Source organism: Carassius carassius, chromosome 26 (assembly GCF_963082965.1).
Source record: "Carassius carassius chromosome 26, fCarCar2.1, whole genome shotgun sequence".
Taxonomy (NCBI): Eukaryota; Metazoa; Chordata; class Actinopteri; order Cypriniformes; family Cyprinidae; genus Carassius; species Carassius carassius.
Genome location: NC_081780.1, coordinates 5,387,430 through 5,409,796, shown reverse-complemented (window position 1 = coordinate 5,409,796; position 22,367 = coordinate 5,387,430). Strand labels below are relative to the sequence as shown.

Here is a 22,367-nt window from a genome sequence, read left to right as displayed (position 1 = left end):
CAGTTCAGAATCAATCACCAAAGAATCAGTTCGGTTCAGACGCTCTGTGTGTCGGTTTGCTTCACCCTGAATCACACATGCGCAGTATCATCAGCTCCTCGGTTCCCGAATCGGACACGTCTGACAGAAACGGTTCTTGACTCTTGAACGAGTCATTATCTGGCTCAGCTCGGTGTTCATCTTCAGTTCTCTTTTCACAGCAGTTCAGTCAGTGTACTGTTTGAGTAAATGAATTACTCCGGGATATTGGTTTGTTTGAACTCAGAGGGAGTGTCAGCCACATTAAAAAAGTTAACAGCTTAAGTCATTTGTGGATTAATGCGTATTGGAGACGCGAACCATTTAAAACGATTGTTCATTCGCAATCCGGATATGACAAACTGCTTTGTTTTGAACTGTCTTACAACAGGCACAGAAGAGAAGACAATGCTGAATAAAGTCGTAGTTTTTGCTAGTTTGGGACCAAAATGTATTTTCGATGCTTCAAAATATTCTAACTGACCCTCTGATGTCACATGGACTACTTTGATGATGTTTTTCTTACCTTTCTGGGCATGGACAGTATACCGTACACACAGTTTCAATGGAGTGGCTGAGAGCTCTAGTACTAAATCTAAAATATCTAAAACTGTGTTCCAAAAATAAACGGAGGTCTTACGGGTTTGGAACAACATGAGGGTGAGTTACAACCCGAATTCCGGAAAAGTTGGGACGTTTTTTAAATTTTAATAAAATGAAAACTAAAAGACTTTCAAATCACATGAGCCAATATTTTATTTACAATAGAACATAGATAACATAGCAAATGTTTAAACTGAGAAAGTTTACAATTTTATGCACAAAATGAGCTCATTTCAATTTTGATTTCTGCTACAGGTCTCAAAATAGTTGGGACGGGGCATGTTTACCATGGTGTAGCATCTCCTTTTTTTTTCAAAACAGTTTGAAGACGTCTGGGCATTGAGGCTATGAGTTGCTGGAGTTTTGCTGTTGGAATTTGGTCCCATTCTTGCCTTATATAGATTTCCAGCTGCTGAAGAGTTCGTGGTCGTCTTTGACGTATTTTTCGTTTAATGATGCGCCAAATGTTCTCTATAGGTGAAAGATCTGGACTGCAGGCAGGCCAGGTTAGCACCCGGACTCTTCTACGACGAAGCCATGCTGTTGTTATAGCTGCAGTATGTGGTTTTGCATTGTCCTGCTGAAATAAACAAGGCCTTCCCTGAAATAGACGTTGTTTGGAGGGAAGCATATGTTGCTCTAAAACCTTTATATACCTTTCAGCATTCACAGAGCCTTCCAAAACATGCAAGCTGCCCATACCGTATGCACTTATGCACCCCCATACCATCAGAGATGCTGGCTTTTGAACTGAACGCTGATAACATGCTGGAAGGTCTCCCTCCTCTTTAGCCCGGAGGACACGGCGTCCGTGATTTCCAACAAGAATGTCAAATTTGGACTCGTCTGACCATAAAACACTATTCCACTTTGAAATAGTCCATTTTAAATGAGCCTTGGCCCACAGGACACGACGGCGCTTCTGGACCATGTTCACATATGGCTTCCTTTTTGCATGATAGAGCTTTAGTTGGCATCTGCTGATGGCACGGCGGATTGTGTTTACCGACAGTGGTTTCTGAAAGTATTCCTGGGCCCATTTAGTAATGTCATTGACACAATCATGCCGATGAGTGATGCAGTGTCGTCTGAGAGCCCGAAGACCACGGGCATCCAATAAAGGTCTCCGACCTTGTCCCTTACGCACAGAGATTTCTCCAGTTTCTCTGAATCTTTTGATGATGTTATGCACTGTAGATGATGAGATTTGCAAAGCCTTTGCAATTTGACGTTGAGGAACATTGTTTTTAAAGTTTTCCACAATTTTTTTACGCAGTCTTTCAACACAAATTTCTCAGTTTAAACATTTGCTACGTTATCTATGTTCTATTGTGAATAAAATATTGGCTCATGTGATTTGAAATTCCTTTAGTTTTCATTTTATTAAAATTTAAAAAACGTCCAAACTTTTCCGGAATTCAGGTTGTATTAATGACATAATTTTGCAAATTGGGCGAACTAACACTTTAAAGCCAGTGATGACCAACAGACATTAACAACAGGGCATTTCCAGTTCAACCATCCAATTTGGTTTGGATTTTATTAGTGGTTTCTGCTAAAGTAAAATGGATGATTACAAAAAGAATAAAATGCTCTTTTTGAATTGGTAACATGATACACTATAGACAACACCTTAGCAATGTGGTGATGAGTTTTGTGTGAGCAAACACCCTTAACATTTGCTTCAAAAATTTAAAAATGTCTGCAAAGTATTTTTTCTACTTTTGTGCTGATGTGGCATCATGGGATTAAAGGCATGAAAGCAAACAGCTGTCTTTGCTTTCTATTCACCTTGACAAACAAAAAAAAAACATCTGAACTGATAAATACACAGATGGTTTAGTACATCAAGTACACTAGTCACCCCTTGTCTCATTTGAAGGAATTGCACATGTTAGTCTGATCTTCTGGCTTGATGCATTCGCCATAGCTTGTATTTTTAAGACATTTTAATGCCGTTTTCACAGCGTCTGGCTTTCTGTCTGTGTTCACACACAGCCATCTCTCTCATTTTCTTTCTGTTTATTAACCTCTCTGCTAAATTAGAAAAATCTGTTTGGGACTCCAATGATGCATTCTTTCTAGATCCTAGTGTAATTGAGACGTCCCTGTAAAGATGAATATGAATATTTAAATAGCCCCACCAATATGCAAAGGCCATTTTAAATGATTGAAGATTAGAGATGTGAATCAATCCCACTATGTCCGCGGCGCTTCGGATGTTTGATCATAAATGTTTAAACTGATGATAGAAGTGATTTGAATAATAATCAGGTGAAATCAAATGAAAATAGCATTTGCTTTCCCATGAGTCCCTTCTTTCGTCTTGACCTTCTTGAGATGATGGAACCCAGGGCCGATCTGGATCGCTCCTCAAAGGTTCTGTTTGTGTGTGTGTGTGTGTGTGTGTGTGTGTGTGTGTGTGTGTGTGTGTGTGTTTGCTGTGCGGGACACTGATGTGTCAGCCAGCTATAAAAGTAAACGTTTCAAGTGACTGCTCTCTATAAATTACAAAATCCACGCAGAGGCAAGGGAACCTTCATGTGTAAACTGACACACGCACACACACACACTCAGAGTCTTTCAACATACTCGCACACATAAATGTGCAAATCCGCTACAGCAGAGGAAGATGGATCTGGGAACAGATTGTTAGTGACATGTTAATTTCTATACCGTCACTCAAGCTTGGTGCATCTGCAATCAAAGTGATGGGCCATAGGCAAAACCATCAACCCCCTCGCTTTCCTTACATACTGTCTGTCTCTACCTGTTTTTTCCCTTTCTTCTTGTTTTTCTGTTCCTCCTCCATTTCTCTTTTTCAATCCGCCTTCCCTATATATATATATTTAATTAAAATGCAATCAAATATAAAGTTACACTTTATACATATTCACTATTAAGAAAGAGTTTTCCCTCAGGGAAATCCTATTTGCTGCTGATAGTAAGTAAGGTAGATTTTATAGTAGTTATGTTTGGGTATAGGGTTAAGGGATCTTAAATACGGTCATTCATTAATATGTGTTTTATAAGTACTTTATAAGTATAGTCCATATATTAGTAATCTGCATACTAAAAAGCAACTAGTTAATAGTGAATAGAGTTCCCTAATCTAAAGTTTCACTAATTTCACAAAATAAAAAATATATTAATATTTATTATATAATAATTTAATTATATAAACTTGAATTGTGAATTATGTATAATATTTATTTACTCTACAATATTTATTTTAATGGATTTGATATTACTATTTGTAATATCTTCTGATGTTTTAAATAATTGATCAACTAAACTAATAAAATAAAAAACAAAAATAAATTTTTAAATAAATGTTATTCATCAAGTTTTCCTTGTTTTGTTTATATGATGTTCAATTAGAAATCTCTGCCAATGGATACCATGTGCCGTGGATTGAACAAATGCACAAGTGGTAATCCTCCTATGTGTTGCGCCCACTTACCAGCCTTTATGCTCAGTTTGGACTACTGGGCAAACGTTACATCACCTGATTAATATTCATAAGCCAAGCTTTTCAAATTATCTCTACGCCCCTGCTTTTTTGGAAAGTGATGGCAGAAGGATGACAGTAAATGATAGGAGGTGTGGAAAAAAAAGATGAGGACACAATTTAAGCCGTCCTTAAACCTGAGACTTTTTCATTCCTGTTTAAACTTTTTTTCTGTTATATTTTATAAAAGATAGGAGAAAGATCAAAGCGATTGCTATTTGTGATTTGGGGATTTTTTTATTTTGTTGTTTTATCGTCATAGACCTCTCACAGATACTCCATATACAGATTCTAATGGAAATGTCATCTTGTTTTCCTCAGCGATAGAGCAGTCTGGGTAAAAGATCAGTGAAGCACAGGATAAGATATTGGCAGTAATGTTCAGGGTCACATCAGTAAGCCTTAACTGTGTTTTTTCCTCCTTTATGTATTTTTCAGGCAGCCATGGTACTATGGCTGGGGTTTTAATCTGCCACGCGGACAGGCACTGCTGGACAAATGGAATCAGATCCCAGATTCCACGGATATTCTTCTCACACACTGCCCTCCTCTGGGTGAGACCTAAATCACACACACACACACACACACACACACACAAAGCATGCGGTAATGGTTATTCCACGTTATGTTGTCTTCATCCTCGCACATGCGCACTCTTTTGCTCTGAGGCTTTGGCAGATGGAGTTGCTACAGCAGGCTGCTAAAGCATGCAACACTGAGATGCTGTTCGCAGTGCAGCAAATCCCTTCGCACATAGTAAAACCTTCACACACACAGTCATATGTACCGAGAATGGAAGTTTGTGCATAAAGACAGCTGTGGTTTTAAACACTAAGCTTTTGGGCTTTGAGATTGTGACAATGTGTAATTCTCATGGTAAAGACGTCTCACTATACGTTTGTGCAAATGTGGCTGTTTATCATAGTGTTGCAAATTAGCCCCAGTTGACGTCTCTGAAGATTCACAGTGAGTCTGTGCATTAAGTATGTGTTGACATCAGACTACAATTGTAAAATCAACGTAATGATCATTTTGGATTGAGTTAGTTCATATATAAGAGTAAGTCTCTAAACAAGTCAGTTTTCATTTGCATATAAAAAAAATCAATTAAAATACAGTGCAGATGAATGCAAGAACATGTCCTGTGTAAACAGCACTTAACTGAGGCCTTGAAATCATTGTACTTGCTCTATACATAATGTAGGTTTGGAAATCAAGAACTGATTTGAAATCTGGACCCCAACTTCTAGGTGTTTAAACACAATTTATTGTGAGAGGAAAATAAAATCCAGAATGTGAATTACTAATCCTACTATGGTTTAGGCTTTGCTCATGAATATTAATTAGTTCATGAATAAGTTGCTTGGTAACCTTCCTAGAGTGTCCAGTCAGATCATCTAATTCAAATTCAGTGAGTCAAGAATTCACCCTCTTTGGGTTCTCAAAATAGCACCTCGGAAATGCAAGATGTCAGGATGTTTTGTTATGGTGACTTTGTAAAGAAATCCATTATTTCTTCATTAAAATGACAAAAACATCATTCAGAATATGAAACACTAAGTGGAATCGAAACTGCAGTCTTTAAACTTATTATAAATCTCTTCCCTAACTTGATACGTCTGGCATTTGTTCAGCTTGTAACTCTAAAAGCATAAATAAACCAAACTGTCCGTTCCAACATCATATATTTCTGCATATTCTATATCTTTTCCTTTGCCTTGTGATGTAAATATTAGTCATTATACAATTTTTTGTAGGTTTTTTGGACTGGGTGCCCAGGAAGATGCAACGTGTTGGCTGTATGGAGCTATTGAACACTGTCCAGAGGAGAGTTCAGCCCAAACTACATGTATTTGGACACATTCATGAAGGTAATTACATGAAATGATAACTTTCACAATTGTCTATAAATCACGTGCATGAAATGCACACAGCCCTGTGATCTCAAACATATTTGTTCATGCTGCCACGTTAATCTGCCTGTTTTGGGGTTAGCGGGGCAGAGTCTGTCCCATGCTGCTTTGCCTTCTGACAGCTCTATAGCAAAAACTAGATCACATTCATATTCACAGTTTATTTAGCATACACACACTCAAAATGCTTTTAATAAAGGATTCTCATCTTAGTCGGTGATTTGATTGCATTTTACACATGCAAGCTTGTGTTTTGTGCTTTGCATGTCTGTGTTTGACTCTGTGCCATGTTTATTTTATGGCACAGAAATGTACAAAAGCATCTTCACAGTCCACACATAGCAAAAATAGCAGTTTATTCATGTTTAATAGTTTGCTTGCTGTCATGTCATTTTTTGCTGTTTGCAATTTTGTAGCAGATAAAATCTTAAAAGTATTTATCCCTCATTAACACTGCATGATTATTTGTACTTACCATTTAGCATTTAACAATTTAAACATTGTTTTTGACCTTATTAAAGGAATAGTTTAAAATGAAAATTTGCTGAAAGTTTACTCTCCCTCAAGCCATCCAAAATGTGAGTTTGATTCTTCATCAGAAGAGATTTAGAGAAACGTAACATTACATCACTTACTCACCAAAGGTTGGTCGTCATTGAATGGGTGCCATCGGAATCTACAATTAATCCATACGAATCCAGACCATCATTTAAAACACTGTTTACAATAACATGCAAATAAAATGCAAAAGAGTTCTAAACAAATATGTCTGTGGATTTTGATGTCAGAGGACAACAAGGGATGGACTTTTTCACTGGAGGAAGCATTATTATGGATTTTCGACTCTGGATTATGTTATTTTGGCCAGAAATCATAGTTGAAAGTTAAAAAACACAGCTTTTCTCTTCACAAGGCATTCATAGATTCATTGATGGACTGGAGTTGTGTGGATTACTTGTGGATTATTGTAATGTTTTTATCAGCTGTTTGAAACGTCATTCTGACGGCACCCATTCACTGAAGAAGATTTATTAACAAGGAAGTGATGTAATGCTTAAGTTCTCCAAATCCAGCAAACTCATCTACTTTGACGGCCTGAGAAATGTTTATGTTGGGGTGAAGTATTCCTTTAATATTTATATCGTGTTCACCTTTTAAAAGCATGTCAACATATTTTCACGAAAACATCACGTGCATGACATTTTCCAACTTAACAACTCGTAATAACCTTGTGTTTGTGTGAGCTAGGTTACGGTATGATGACTGATGGAACCACCACGTTCGTTAATGCCTCGGCATGCACAGTGAACTTCCAGCCTATGAACCCGCCCATCGTTTTCGACTTGCCCAATCCCAGGAGCTCATGATTGAACTGGGACCCGCCCACTGCCCCCTTCTTTCAATCAGGGTCCCTTTTTGAACGTGTACGGATGCTGCGTAGTGTATATAAAGTGGACGAGAGATGCTAATTTGAATACTCCCAAGGATATTTCCATCCATTTTTGTGACCTGTGACACTCTCAGACACAAAACGGTGGCGTTCAGCCTCTCTGACACGGACGTTTGAACTGCTTTCTGAATTTGACTCTTGTGTTGCACTTGAATCAGCGTGACAATCGTGTGTACTTAAAGTCATGGAAGCCAATCAGTGCTTGAGATGATGGAAAGCCAAGCTTTCTTCTCATTGGCTGGCACTTATTTAAGGAAATTTGTAACCTTGTAGCCTCAATGGACAGCTGACTCTGGATCCACTCTTGAAAGGTACAGGATGTGCCCAGAGGAAACACTGCGCTATGGTGCCATCAAGATTGTTCAGGGTCTTTACCATTTCTATCCTTCTCTCTCTCTCTTTCTCTGGGTCTCAGTCTCTCATCCTACTTTTTCCTATCTGCTGTGTTGTTATATGTTCCTCTTTTGAACTTGGGGCCATGTTGGGTTTCACTGGGGGATGAAATGGCCCTAAACAGGAATGTAAAATTTAAAATATTGATGGTGAAAAAGAAACAAAAATATTTTCCAGTGTTCTCCACATTTTCATGCCTTCTTTATTGTTCGATTTACTGTAAACGTGTAAAACTGTGAGTGTGTTTTCAAGCAAACGGTCCTTTACTAAAGCAGAGTGGACTTTTACAGTAGTTTGAAGTGTTTAAGTTCAAATATTTAAAAGTTCTTCTAAAGCGCCGCTGTTAATGTCCCTCCTATGAATATCAAAGACTTGCCATGCACGCAAAGTGTGCTTTTCATAACAAGAATATGTTGCACTTTGATCCACTTGCTCCCCACTATAATTTATTAACATTCCTCCTGGCGATAATTTATTCCCATGTGTTTTACAGCTCTTCAGCATTAACTGTGTCTGGCATTAGGCCTAATATGACGCTTCTGTTAGATGTGCAGAGGGTTTTCATCTCCTCCATATAAATGGATGAATAAAAATGAACAAATCGAACGAATTATTACTCTGCGTTTGTGTGCGTGCGTCTGTGGGCTCCTGTGTGTACGAATGCGATCAATTGCTCCTCTTTCATAGCCTGAGGAAAAGAACGAATCAGAGCACTGAGAGATCGAAGAGATAAAAAGAAAAATATTTTAAATGCCAACTAGGAAGGATGAGCTGATGTCTGGCAGATGGATTTCTGTCTCATCTTGCTTTCTTTATTTTTTTAAGGGTTTTTCTTGCTGTTTATACACTTGTTTGCATTCGGTCAGAGGTGGCTTTCCTCTTTTTTTTTTTTTCTTCATTCATTCTTGCCCGTATGAGGCCTTTTCTTTGAAGACGTTGTTGTCAGGTTTACTGCTGTGTTTCAGTAATTTTTTTCCTAGCATGCTGCTCTCAATTTCCAAACAGATTCTGTGTGTTGTTAATTCATTGTGTTGTGAAATTTCAATGATAAAGATACAATTTGGGAGATCCTTTTGTTTTTCGTCACTTAATTTTATGCCATCTAAAGAGTTATTGTGTTGAAAAAGTTCTAGCAGAGATGAAATCTCTTACAAAACTGCTGCTTTTTGTTCTGGAAAACTACACACTAATATTAATGCTCCAAAATTGCATTGAACAACTTCATTGTCTTCAATGTGAAATAAACTGATATAGACAGGTAATGACATCATCAGAATATCTGCCTACAAGAAGAAGTTACATGATTTATAAACATTAGGAAATGGGGTTATTTTACAACAGCAGTATTATTTATACCAGTAAAAATCCACATTATTTTATATATTCTGAGAATAATAGGAATACACCGATATTACATTTTTGAATTTTTTTTACTGATAATTTTTGCTAATTATCAGTGAACTGATAATAATTTTCTGTTCATGGCCAATAACTTATAAATGGCTGATATTGAAAATCAGTAACATTTTATATTTATATAAATTTTAAACATTTAAAAGAAAAATCTGTTATTTATTTAGACATCACATATTTGTTCTATAGATTATGAAAAACATATACCGATAACTTAAGATTTGCTAAAGAGTCTTAATAAATTAGAGCTTGTAAAGAATAACTTACTTTTGACAACATCTGACACTTGCATAAAAGAAAGGACCCTCCACAATGATATATCTAATATCTAATCATAAAATAAAAACAAAACAAAAAAACTCTCATATCAGCTGTTTACCAATATACTGTGCAAACAAAAAAACTAGGGATTGTACTGTGTATGCAAAAAATGAAAATATGACATCATGTGACTTCCTGAATGCATGATGTCATTGCCTCTTGCTATATACTGTAAATAGTGTTTTTCCTTAAGATGATGATCTAGAGCTTAAAACATTGCTGTTTGCAGTGTTCAATTTAGAGCATTAATGTAAATATAAGAGTAAGTTTTAGTTTTCTGGATTGTGTCCTTCTTCTGTAACTAACTGGGTGGACTTGCACACTTTTTTCAGCAAATTCTGCAGATCATTCAAACGAATTAAATTTAAACTCCATCAACCTCTTAAATTAAAACTTATCCCCATTACGAGGGTATATCCTCATTCTTCTTCAATCTCCCTTTCGCTTCTGTATTTTTTACTCTATCTTCATTTGAGATTAGTCGATTTCACATTATTACACTATCACTTTTTAGTCCTAATCAAAGGACTCAGAATTTCATATCAATTATCTGCACGTGACTCAAACTTAATTTATGTAGGTAAAAATTGTCCTCAGTCTTGAATCACTTCGGCCTTCCTTCTTCCACACGTCTGCAGCTACTAATGAAATCCCTCATTCATATAATTACATGAGTAATCCTGTGGGATGGAAGGTAATTTATTCCAGACTGGCTTTTACTATGCCATTAAAGATTCTGTTCTCTGTTATCCTTCCCATCTCTGGCCGCTTTTTACCTACATGTTCCCTATTACTCTCCTTACGCGCCACCTCCATTTTCTTAGATCTTTTCTCCCGCTCTTTACATCTACTCATGTGCCATACACTGCATCCTCTTTAGTACACACCATCAACATCTGTCTCTATTACGACTTGTGTGCTTTACACAACAATGTCCTCTACTGTCTGTCTCTCTCTCTGTGCGTCTCTTATAAACTCGCAAATACATCTTCGACATGTTCTTGTCAGCCGTTTCAGGCTCTTAAAGCTGAACAAAAGGCCTGGTGTAGTGCATTTTAGCGCTGTTAAACATCCCGGGGCGTGCCGTCTGGCTCGCGCTGAAAATACTTGATGCCAGTCGAAGGAATACGGGTGGAACAAATGCGTATGCAACTGCTGCTGGAAAAAAGAAAACACAAAACAATTAGCCGCAACAATGCATGCTGATTACTGTCATATGCTGCTTATTTATGAACAATGTTTGTTGTGACAAAGATGTTTAATTTTCATTGTCTTTGAATTACTCGTATCCTGAAGCAGAACTTGGTTGACTTTTTCTATAAAGAAGCCTTTTCAAATTTGGAAAATTAATGCTGTTATTTGCTACGGTGTCAACCTTAATGACAAAAAAATGTCATCTGGGAAAAATATATTTTAGACGTGAATAATTTTCACTACTTATTACAGTTAAGTAGATGCAGGAGAATATACTGCTTTATGGGGTGTTTATATACTTTTTATTGCATATGGCCGATGTCCACTTTTGGGAGGTGTAACATGCTATGCTCTATATAAAATAATCTTTAAACATTAATCATTTAAATAAAAAAAAATTTAATCACATTGACGCCGCAGGTCTATTTAAATGAACTTACAATGGTGAAAAACATTAAAAACCTTTATTTAAATATTGATTTTACATATTAAATATTTAAAACTAGTACTTAAAAATACTGATACTCTTTAAACTAAATACTGATTAGTTTACATTAAAATAAATATGAATTTATTATCTAATATTCATGTACAAGTTATGTGTGCATTTTTAGACTGTCTACTTACTTATCAACCATATTTATCTACATATTGTTTCAAACAAAGCAGTCTTCTCTTGAAGTAAGACTGTAGGAGACTATCTGTTGTGTAATAAATATTTATATGTGTATATGTAATATTTAAATCAAGCGCTGGGTCATAAATGTAATGCACTATGAAGTATGCAGCACCTTTCTGGAGTTATGGATTCCCTTAGTTTCATAACACTTGAATCACACTCTTTCAGAAATTAGAGAGATAACACTCTACTTCTTTGATCTCAGCTGGATTGCATTAAAAAATAATCCGTGAACATGCTTCTGATATTTTTCTCTATAAATCTGACCATAACTTTAAAGGAGCTATGTGGTGGTTTTTACTTTAAAAAATCTTTAAGATAGAGTTTTCATTTGTACATTTTTCATACATGTACACACACAATTGTGTGTGGAGGAGTCGGGCCCGAATTGGCGTGAAAATTCACAAAATGTGACGTCATGCGCGTTCTCGTCTACTTGGGCTTACAACCGTACGGCACGCCAGCCATTATAGTAAGCAGCGGCAATGGTGTTTTCAAATGGACTCTGCGGATGGAAAGAAGCGACCAGCCTCCAAGCACAATTCAGACACCCACGGACACTCCTCGTAAATAAAAAATAAAAAAAGACCGTGCGCACTGAGAACGAGCATGAGACTGGCTGCAGTTCCTCTAACGGCCACTGGTGTCAGTAACGGTTAGAAATTTCAGAACCTATGCAATGCTCCTTTAAACTTCATTGCGCTTCATGATTTTTTTTCTTTTGAAAAAATTTAAAACATTCATTCAGCAAGGATGCATGAAATTGATCAAAAGTAGAAGTGAAGACATTGACATTTTTACCAAAGATTTCTTTTTAACAAACATCCAGTTCTTTTGAACTTTCTATTCATCAAAGAATCCTAAAAAATGAATGATCACCATTTACACAAAAATATTAAGCAGCATAACTGTTTTCAACTGATAATAATGAGAAATTGTCCTTGAGCATATTAGAACCTAACCATCACAGGATAAATTACACTTTTAACATTTACATTACATTTATGCATTTATTAAATGCTTTTATCCAAAGCGACTTACATTGCATTCACGCTAACAATTTTCTCCTAACATGTGTTCCCTTTTAAATATATTAGAAAACAATTATTTAAATTGTAATAATAAAAAAACTTCTTTTTTTTTAAATGTAACCTACATGAAGAACTATAAATCATAAAGTTGATTTATTATTTGCAAGGTCAAGATGTATTGTCCTGGCTGGCTTCATTAACATATGAAACATCATCACCACAAGCACCTCAGGGGCATTATTATGGACGAAGAACAATAGTAGCTATTTTATTGCTTGCAGAAAACAAATGGCTAACTCTTGGAATAAATAAGTCTTATTTATCTTTTGTAACTTGCAACAACGTTTAGTCATTTGGTCATAATGCAGAACAATGCAGCACAAATAGGCTAAGAAATGTTAAGATGCCAAATTTAGCTTGGGTTGCCAGGTTTAGCCTCTCCCTCCCACTTTTAGCATGGCTTAGGGCGTCAAGGACTTACTCTGTGGGGAGTCACACAGAACCAGCACACCCCCTCACTCTTTTGTTCTGTGATGGTTCTTTCACCATGCCAAAAATGATGAAAACTCCCAATTCTGTCATCAGGAAAGTGTCGGAATAGAGCCTCGGGGTGGGAGGTCCCTGCTGAGTTCTTACCCAATCTGGTGCCCGCTCTCTTTTCTTACCAACATACAGGGCATTTGCACCATTATCAACAGACTAGAAACACCATTATACTAATGCTGTTTTGATGATGTCCAAAGTGTCCTGTACCGAAGCCATCTCTTCACCTCTTGATGTTGGATGTTAGCTGCATCAAGGCCTATGTTTGAGTCTGTGGTGTTACATATTTTTAGAATTAAATTTTCTTCATTAAATTAGGTGGGCACAATGACACAAAACAGAGAATAATGAATGTATGCACTGCACCCTGTACTTTGTGAGTTTTTGCTGATGTAGTCTCAAAAGAAAAAAAACATCGTTGTTGAAACAATTTTCACTATGAAATTGATAGTACATTTCATAAATAATTACAAAGAAATAGCAAATAGTATATTAAACATTGACATTTTGAAGACTGAAATAGTGTTTTCAGCTGGTGGTTAAAATGGGTACTGAAGTCCAAGTTCAAAATATTGCTCAATTGACTCAATTATCAAAGGGGTTGCCAGATTAGCACACACAAGAGGAACAAGTACAATTGACAATGGAAGGCAACAAGTCTTACACTGTAAGCTACTGGGTTGATTTATCCGTGGTTCAGTATGTCTCTGGTCATAGAGATTTTTGGATTAATGCTGAGGTTTTTTAGTTCTGGTAGAATCTATGATCTCTGACTCAATTCGTTTGTTGGCTTCCATGTTTGCAATTCGCTGTGTTTTCCACCAGCTGCCGACCAGGGGTGTCAAAATACTATTGGGTAAACTAGCAGTGGGTGAAATCACACTGACCAAAACAAAAACAGACATTCCAACATTGAACACGTTTCACACTAGAATAACTGTCTGTAGAATTATTCTTCAGAAAAACATGTTTCCTAAATATCTGCAAATATATTAAGGTATGTTTTATTCACCAGAGTAAAAAAATTACAAACAGCATCTTTAAACATCCTCCAAAAATCTTCAAACTGTCATTTTTTGCATTCTAGCAGGAACAGAGTGATCTAGAAGATAAGTCAGTCAGCGTTCATTCCTCTCTTCAAACTTTTTTCTTCTGACTCACTTTCTCTTTATAATGCTATTGAGAGATGTGACAATGTAGGTAAAATGGGAGACAGTTATTTGGCTTTCTATCCAAGGTCTCATAGTCTAGGATGAAAAGAATGAATAGATATATCTGATCTATTCAAAAAAATGAATCTGAAAGGTGAAATACTATATAATCCTTTTACAGGTGCACCGGGGTCCTTGATCCTCTAAGTAACAATATGAATTGTTCATAATTGATTCATTTTATTCTGCGCCCTAGACTGCTGAATCACATGCCTCTGGTTAGAGAGAAACCGATGACATCATGCCTGTAGGACGAGGTCATAGTAATGATGATTTACTATGACATTATCCAACATTGATTTTACAATTCATGAATACCTTGAACTTGATCTGCCTAGTAAGTAAGGATTTCATTACACATTTATTATTTACTTTCTAAAACATTATCCGTCTGTCTAAAGTGCAGGTAAATTAACTGAATCGCAGAATTGGAAGGCAGTGGCCAGGTTTTTCACCATTTCATTTCCTGTAGCACAACTACAACTATATAGAAATATTTGTTCTCAACATATAAAAGGTTTGTAATGCAGTAAGTGAAAATTTTTCTAAAGAATACGCACGGATAATTACTTACTCACAATGACATCAAACCTATCTGCATTATTATGTCATGATCATGATGTAATAAATCTGTGGTGAGACCGAGAATCTAAATAGCAATGAAAATACGGTTATGGAGTTATTTGCATATTCGCATACTAAGAAGTGCTACTTCAGGCGTACTGATGACAGAATATGAAGGAAAGCAGACAGATCTTGGACATGTCAAGCCATCTGTTCTGAGAGTCTGAAATGAGATATTGATGTAACAGGTTTGATACATGCTCAGCGAAAGCTTATTGTATCAAATCCGAATTTGTCTATTTGCCATTTACACTTTATCTTCATACTTCATCCGTTGCTCTTCTTAACATGTACGCACATGTATTTTTTAGACACAATATATATTCCTGTCGTGCCATGGGATTGGCTAATGTTACTGTGTAGATGTTGGCTCTGGTGCCAGGTTTGAATTCCAGCAGGTGCAGTGCATTGGTTTCCTTGGTGACAAACTTCAAACTGTCTTACAAGTCTTGTTCAGATTCTCTGTCTGTGAAGTGGAAAGCAGTGAAGATGGTCTGCCAAAATCCATCACATTCTCCAATATGTAATCCATCATCAGATTAGCATGCCGAGAGATTGACAATATGCATGATTCTAAACATGTTCTGGCTGGATTGATTTGTGTGCGTGTGTGTGCGTGCTGGGTTTTGGGTCTTAGTTCTCCTCCTCTTTGAATAAGAGATCTGATCTCCCATCATCACCAGACACACAGCTTCCAGTCGCACAGATGAACATTAATATGAATATTTGCGTGGAAGATGCATTTCTTTGCATGTTTTTATAACTCTGCATATCAAAGATATCTCCAGCTCGGTGTTAAGAATGTTACGCTAAATTCCACAGAGATTTTCAAAGGCTGATAAGTCCTGTTTTAAAAGATGAAAGAAATTTTAATTTTAGATATGAGAACTTTATATAAGATTATAATTATATTTCCTCATTCAGATCATTGGTTATCATCCAGTTTTGTTTCAGGACCCAGATTTACATTGGACATCAAATACCAAAACTGAATCAATATCTATCTATCTATCTATCTATCTATCTATCTATCTATCTATCTATCTATCTATCTATCTATCTATCTATCTATCCATCCATCCATCCATCCATCCGTCCATCCGTCCGTCCGTCCGTCCGTCCGTCCGTCTGTCTGTCCATTGATTATTTATTCTGTCTATTGATTGTTTGTTCATTTATTCTGTCTGTCGATAATTAGTTTATTCTATCTATTTATTGATTGCTCATTCATTCATTGTCTATTTAGCAATTGTTTTTTCTATCCATCTATCAATGTGTCAGTCTTATTAACAGCCAATAATTCACTGCACGAAATGTTCAGCACCAACCAAGTTTTTTGATATTTTATTTTACAAGCAAATGTTATATTTTTGTTTCTGATTTTCTGTGATTTTCTGAGTCTCATTTTTGGATCATGACCCATCGTTGTAGTATTTTTATTAACTGAAAGCTTGAAAGTGCCTATAATGAATCGCTCCAAGGATTCATGTTTGTTAGTCAGTACTGTAGCCCACGCAGAGTAATGCCTACAGTGATTCCTCTGAATATATTATCTCTGAATATCTCACATATTACATTTAAAATATAACCAATATTTACTTTGCGTATTGTTGTAAATGGTTTGTTTACAAAGCGAGAGGAGCAAATTTAAGGATGCACTTCTAAAGGGGAGTTCTGTTTGTGTATGGCTTTTGAAAACAACAGATGAAATAAAAACAGGTACTGCTGCCCACTTTACATTTAATTACCTTGCTTCACTTTTCCAATCTGGAAAACAAAAAAACAAGTGCCGTGAACAGAGAGAACTTTTTGGCTGGCTTCCTTTTAATAGGGTTTTTAGAGGATACAAATTAAAACGATGTCCTGCTGCTTGCAGGCAACCTCCAAAGAATATAATTAGCTGGAACATCTAGGAATCAAAATTATTCAGTGTTTCTGTTCTTTTGTTTGCTCTAATGAGATACGAAGAACATGTAAGCTATATTTGTGCAGCGAATAATTTCTCCAATGACTCATGAAGCAAGAAATGGGATGCTTTTCAGGATGTGTGTGCACTCTCCAGAGAGCCTCACACATTATAGAGGCAAAATGAGTGCCCTGAATGTTGATATTAGGCTCTTCACACCTGCATAGCTCTGCAGGAAGATGGCTTTGGGAGGTTTAGCCACCTCTGAATCCCAGTGCACGAGATAGACACAGCTTTTTTCCCCATCTCTCCTGATCCTGCAGTTAACCTTGTGTGTGTGTGTGTGTGTGTGTGTGTGTGTGTATATATATATATATATATATATATATATATAAAAATACTATTGTGCACTTTCATCCAAACTGCATCTGATCAGGTGTTGCATATTATGCAGCATTAATTTAGCTCTTTGCTTTTTCTGTGGAAGTAGCATTGGCATATTTGTTGTTGGATTTTGATCAGCATCTCTTTCCAAATTTATCTTTTGACAAATGTGCAACAGTATAAAAAAATGGCTGGAAAGGAAATACATTTAACTGCAGTTTATGCTTCAAATGAAAAGACAGAACAAGACAAAATACATTTTTGGATTGAATGAAGAATTTTAATGCAAAAGAAAAAGTTATACTGGTCTGGATTGACTTGTGGTTGAGTGAATGATGACGTGATCCTTTTTTTTAATACCTTTTGACAGTTTTGCTTTTTATGTAACTGCATAATGGTGTTTAGATATTTCTACTGAAAAATAAAAAAGTAAAGATTAGTTATGTATTAGTTATTTTGCAGTGCAGAGATGTCCAGAAATTTCACAAATGGTGAATGCTTCTTAAGCCAATAATGTACTTACTTTAGAAATCAAAATGATCCATTAGCCATACATTCCCTTGGAGATGCGTTTATGATTTCCAAGAGACACTGAACAGCCTATAAAAGCTAATAACGGGCCCAAATCCAGACGTTTTCTGTCCTGTATTAATGCACTTAAAAAGAAAAAAGATCTGCTAATAAATCCAAGCATTTATTTTGCCTCACCCTCAAAGCTCTTTGAAGATTTTAAGTTGCATTAATGTATTTTCCTGTGGTTCAGACACACTTTCAGGTGGTGATTGTCTGGAGGACCCCACCCTTTATTTTTGTGTCACCGAGCTTTTGTGTCTTGCCGAGTGACTTCATCAGTACGTGAAGAAAAACATCACCCACTGACACTTATTGGTGAGCATTTTGTTGATATGAGTACATAAATTGGGGTTGTTTGTAGATTTTTTTTTCATTGAGAGTGGGTGGAGAGATTTATGTGGTATAAAACCTAACTAGCCCAGCGTGACCAACTCAGTCAACCAAATTAAATGGATATTTAAACCAAAAAGTTTGTCCTTTACTTACCCTCAATTTTTTCCAAACCTGTATGAGTTTTCAATTCTGCTGCTGAACAAAAAAAGAAAGTATTTGGAAGAATGTGAATAACTAAACAGTTTCTGGTCCCCATTGACTTCCATATTATTGTTCCCCTAATGGAATCAGTTTTCTTCCGCTATGGAAGTCAATGGGGACCATCAACTGTTGGAAACTCAAACAAGTTAGGAATAACTTGAGGGTGGGTACATGTTGGCAGAATTTTCATTTTTGGGTGAACTGTCCCTTTAATTAGACAAAAAAAAGACAAAAAAAACATATTGATCCACCTGCTTTCAAGCTTCTACTTTCATTCTAAAAAGTCATGATAGGTAGTTTTTGTCAAGCTAGTAAACCAGCAAACCCAAGCTATTCATAAAATCTGGTCAAACAGCACATCTTTACTGATTTATTGGCTTGACCATTACCAAACAAGCATAAACCGAATCACATCTGACTTCATGCTGACAATTGCAATTTTAATCTCACATCACAACTATATTTTGATAACCCGTGTCTCTATCTATATGATGAATAAGCACAGGGCACATTAACTCATATCTATGCAGATCTCTCATGCACCAATGTTAGGAATGGCTTGTAAATTTTACACTCTCACACATACACACACACAGAGAGAGACAGGAGTATCAGGAATCACAGCACGTCTTAGCGCCCTGCGCTCTTCTCCCCAGTGTTTGCATGCGGCTCTGTCTGACTCCAGACCCGCTGCCGAGGTTCATTACGATCTGCTGTAACACCAAACCGCTGTTTGATCTGCAGCTCACTGGCTTTATTATTAAGACAAGACACCCCCCCCCCCCCCACTTCTTTACAGACTATAAAGACAGATGGAGCGCCTGTCCGCAACAGAAGACTGTCTCTGAGAAAGGCGGTGCATTCTTTTTAAAAAATTTTGGATTATTTCATAAAAGCGAGGAAACATCATACCGTTGAATAAATATTTGAGGTACTTTGGAGAAAGGGGTTGTGGATTTCCGTTAGGATTTGTGCTTTTGAGACCAAGAGATTAAAGATTAGGAGAAAGACTCTTGAGTCGACGTACCGCTGACAACAGACAAACAGATGTCGTAGATTTATCATTTTATCTTTTTAGATGCTTTAGATTTCAGTGAAATGACTTCTAGTCATGTTTTGCAACAAATTTGACCTCTAAATGTCACTCATGTAGAAAAAGATGGAAAGTCTTATTTGTTGTTTGTGTGGCATAGGAATTTAATAAGATCTCTCACATACCATCATCAAATCTTTCATCAGAATCTCACTGTACCCACCTCAGAGTAAAAAAAAACAAAATTAAATTTCTTTTGCCACTTTATTTCTCAAAATTTAGCTTTTTTTCTCACAATTATGATCCAGTGTGACTATTTTAATTGTGACTTTATATCTCACAGTTGTGTCCTCCTCTCTTATAATTGCAACTTCATTTCTCATAATTCTACTTTTTTCCTGACACTTTACAGCATGTTTTATAATTGTGAAGTTTGTCTAGCATTGCAACTTTATTTATTATTTTAAACTGTTTCTCAATTAATTATTTTGATTTTTACTCTTTATTATTTTACTCTGTATTCAAATCTATCACTTCCATCCAAACAAGGTAAATCTAAGATAGTTCAGCCTAATAGGAAAATCCGATGTTGTGGCTTTTTTTTTTTTTTTTTATGTGTCAGAAATTTAGTAAGATCTCTCATCTACTCTCATATGGTAATTTTGACTGTTCCTAGAAACTAGTTATCACAATTACATTGTTTCACAATTACAGCATTTATATTTTACATTGTACACTTTTCTATTAATTGCAATGTCATAATGTCCTTATCTCATAATTGCAACTTTATTTTGAAATAATTGTGACTTTCAATGTTTTATTTGCAACATTGTATCTACCAGTTTGATTTTATTTTATTTAGTCATCAGTAAAGTGCATTCGATGGATTGCACAGTTGTTGAACACACTCAAACTTCACTAACAGCTGCACTAACATGTTATGTGTTGAATTTATTAGGTGACCTCGACCTCAGAATTAAGGGGCATTCAGGCTGAAAGCAGTTACTGTAGTGTACATTGTAAGAGGTATCCAGTTCACACTTCTTTTGTGTGCTGGTAAATGATCTTATTCGACTATAGCATCTGGTTATATCAGGCAACTCCAACCGACAATGATAATTGATAATGAATGACTTTCAGTTGCTTTCTTGTAAATCGGTGGCCCATTACATCAGAAACATCCCCCAAACATATTCAAAAGGTGCATTAGAGAGCACAGGGTCAACTGGCCGCTGGTGGTTCATGGGAAAAAATTGAAGTTTGTTTGACTAGATTGTGTGCCTTCCACATAAACTAAAATCATCAAAGGCCAGCGGTGTTCTCCACATGTCATGTGGGATGCGACGCGAGGCTCCATAAACCACATAACATATTCACCAGCAGACGTCTTAGTTCGGCAAGCATGAATTCATATTTCAGCTTCTAATCAGCATTTACCTCCTCTAATTCTCCTCTATTAATTTCTCCTTTGATAATGCACTTATGTGTATGTGTGTATGGTGTGTAAGGCAAACACTCATATGGACAGTGTGTGTTTATGAGTGTATGTTTGTGTTGTGCTACAGCCCACCTGGGATTTCACATCAGGGTTGGAGAGTCAGTGCGCTGCAGTAAAGGCAATGACCCAATTAACAACAAAGTCACATCACCGGGTGGCCAAACAAGCTGCTTCAGCAAGGAACAAAACGAGGAGGAGAGACTCCCCACTTCCGTTTGAGGGGGGATAAAACGACGTCCGTGCGCGTTTCCATGGTGAACACCCCCACACGCCGTGTGTTTTGCGTGTGCTACCTTTGCAGGCATTAGTCATAATTAACAAGGCTACTCGGGAGATTATTTTCTGGGCAAACATTTTAATTAAAATTTTTCCCTCAGTTGCGTGCATGCCATCTCTTCACTTAGTGCCAATTTCCACCCCTCTGTCCTCTAAAAGCAAGGACTGCGGCGAGGGGGGGCCCCAGATGGTGGCTAACGTCGGGAACGGAGTGATCGAGTGGGGTAAAAAAAAAAAAAAAGGAAATGAATACATAGTGTGTTTGTTCTAATGAGATTCTCTCGTGGCCCGCACAAACAACTCAATTGCCCTCGGACAACTTCGAGTTCCCTGAAGCGATGTCTTACACCCCTCCCCTGAACCGTGTTTGCGGAGTTTGAGTAAACACCTTTGAATTTCGACTTTGACATCCTGTAGATGAGAAAAGGGAAAGGCAAAATAAACAATTGCATTCAAGAAGATAAATACTCTAAATAATAAGGATTATAAAATAATTAATACTTTTTGGGCCCTGTTACACACCTGCCGCAATGCAGCGCAAGTGTTTGTTGCTAGTTTCAGCCCGACACAATTGTCGTTTTCATGTCCTGCGCCAAGTTTTTTAAATAGCAAATGCATTTGCTGGTCTGAAATAAGGTGTTTTCAGGCGCATTGTTGGCGCGTTGCTATTTTGAGTCACCTGAAATAGACTGCGCCATTGTCTTTAGACCAGGTTTTAGTTGGTCAGTGGCGCAGTCTATTTCAGTTGCCTCAATATAGCAACGCGCCAACAATGTGCCTGAACACAGCCGTGCGCTTTAGACCTTGTTCTTAGATCATTAAAATAGGGCCCTACATTTAATCATTCAGCAGATGCTTTTATCTGTACAGATTAGGAACATCACAAGCTCTTTATCTAAAGGTCCATCAATATCCTTAGTACCCAAAAATAAGTTTAATTGTTAGATAGATTAGTACAAATAAAAGTCACTTATTTATTTTTAAATTATGGTTTTTCTGAAATGTTTTTTGAGTACTTTCAAGAAAATGAAACCGTTTCTGTCATTACTTTTACCTTGTGTTTTTCTGTTAAAGACTGTATGTGCCAAACAGACTATTATGATTGTTCAGAAGCAATCAAAACCATTTGCAACCTATTTTATTACCAAAGTAGCATATATTTCTAGTCAAAACTAGATATTCAATGGGGACAATTTAAATGTATCCACTTGGAGTACTGTAGATGTGAGCAGGGCTGAAAAATAGAACCAGGAAGAAAC

At 36.6% G+C, this 22,367-nt stretch overlaps 1 protein-coding gene across 2 annotated transcripts in view; it reads left to right on the top strand.

The window, feature by feature from the left end:
* Positions 1-22,367, top strand: part of LOC132105590 (metallophosphoesterase domain-containing protein 1) — a 56,220-nt gene that overhangs the window by 26,608 nt on the left and 7,245 nt on the right. The window contains exons 5-7 of one of the 2 annotated variants that reach the window (XM_059510822.1): positions 4,571-4,686; positions 5,890-6,003; positions 7,294-8,498. In XM_059510822.1, coding sequence (XP_059366805.1) covers positions 4,571-4,686; positions 5,890-6,003; positions 7,294-7,412 — 349 coding nt within the window. In that variant the 3' untranslated portion in view covers positions 7,413-8,498. Of the gene's footprint in view, positions 1-4,570; positions 4,687-5,889; positions 6,004-7,293; positions 8,499-22,367 lie in introns of those variants that run through there. The other variant, XM_059510824.1, reaches the window with a different exon arrangement.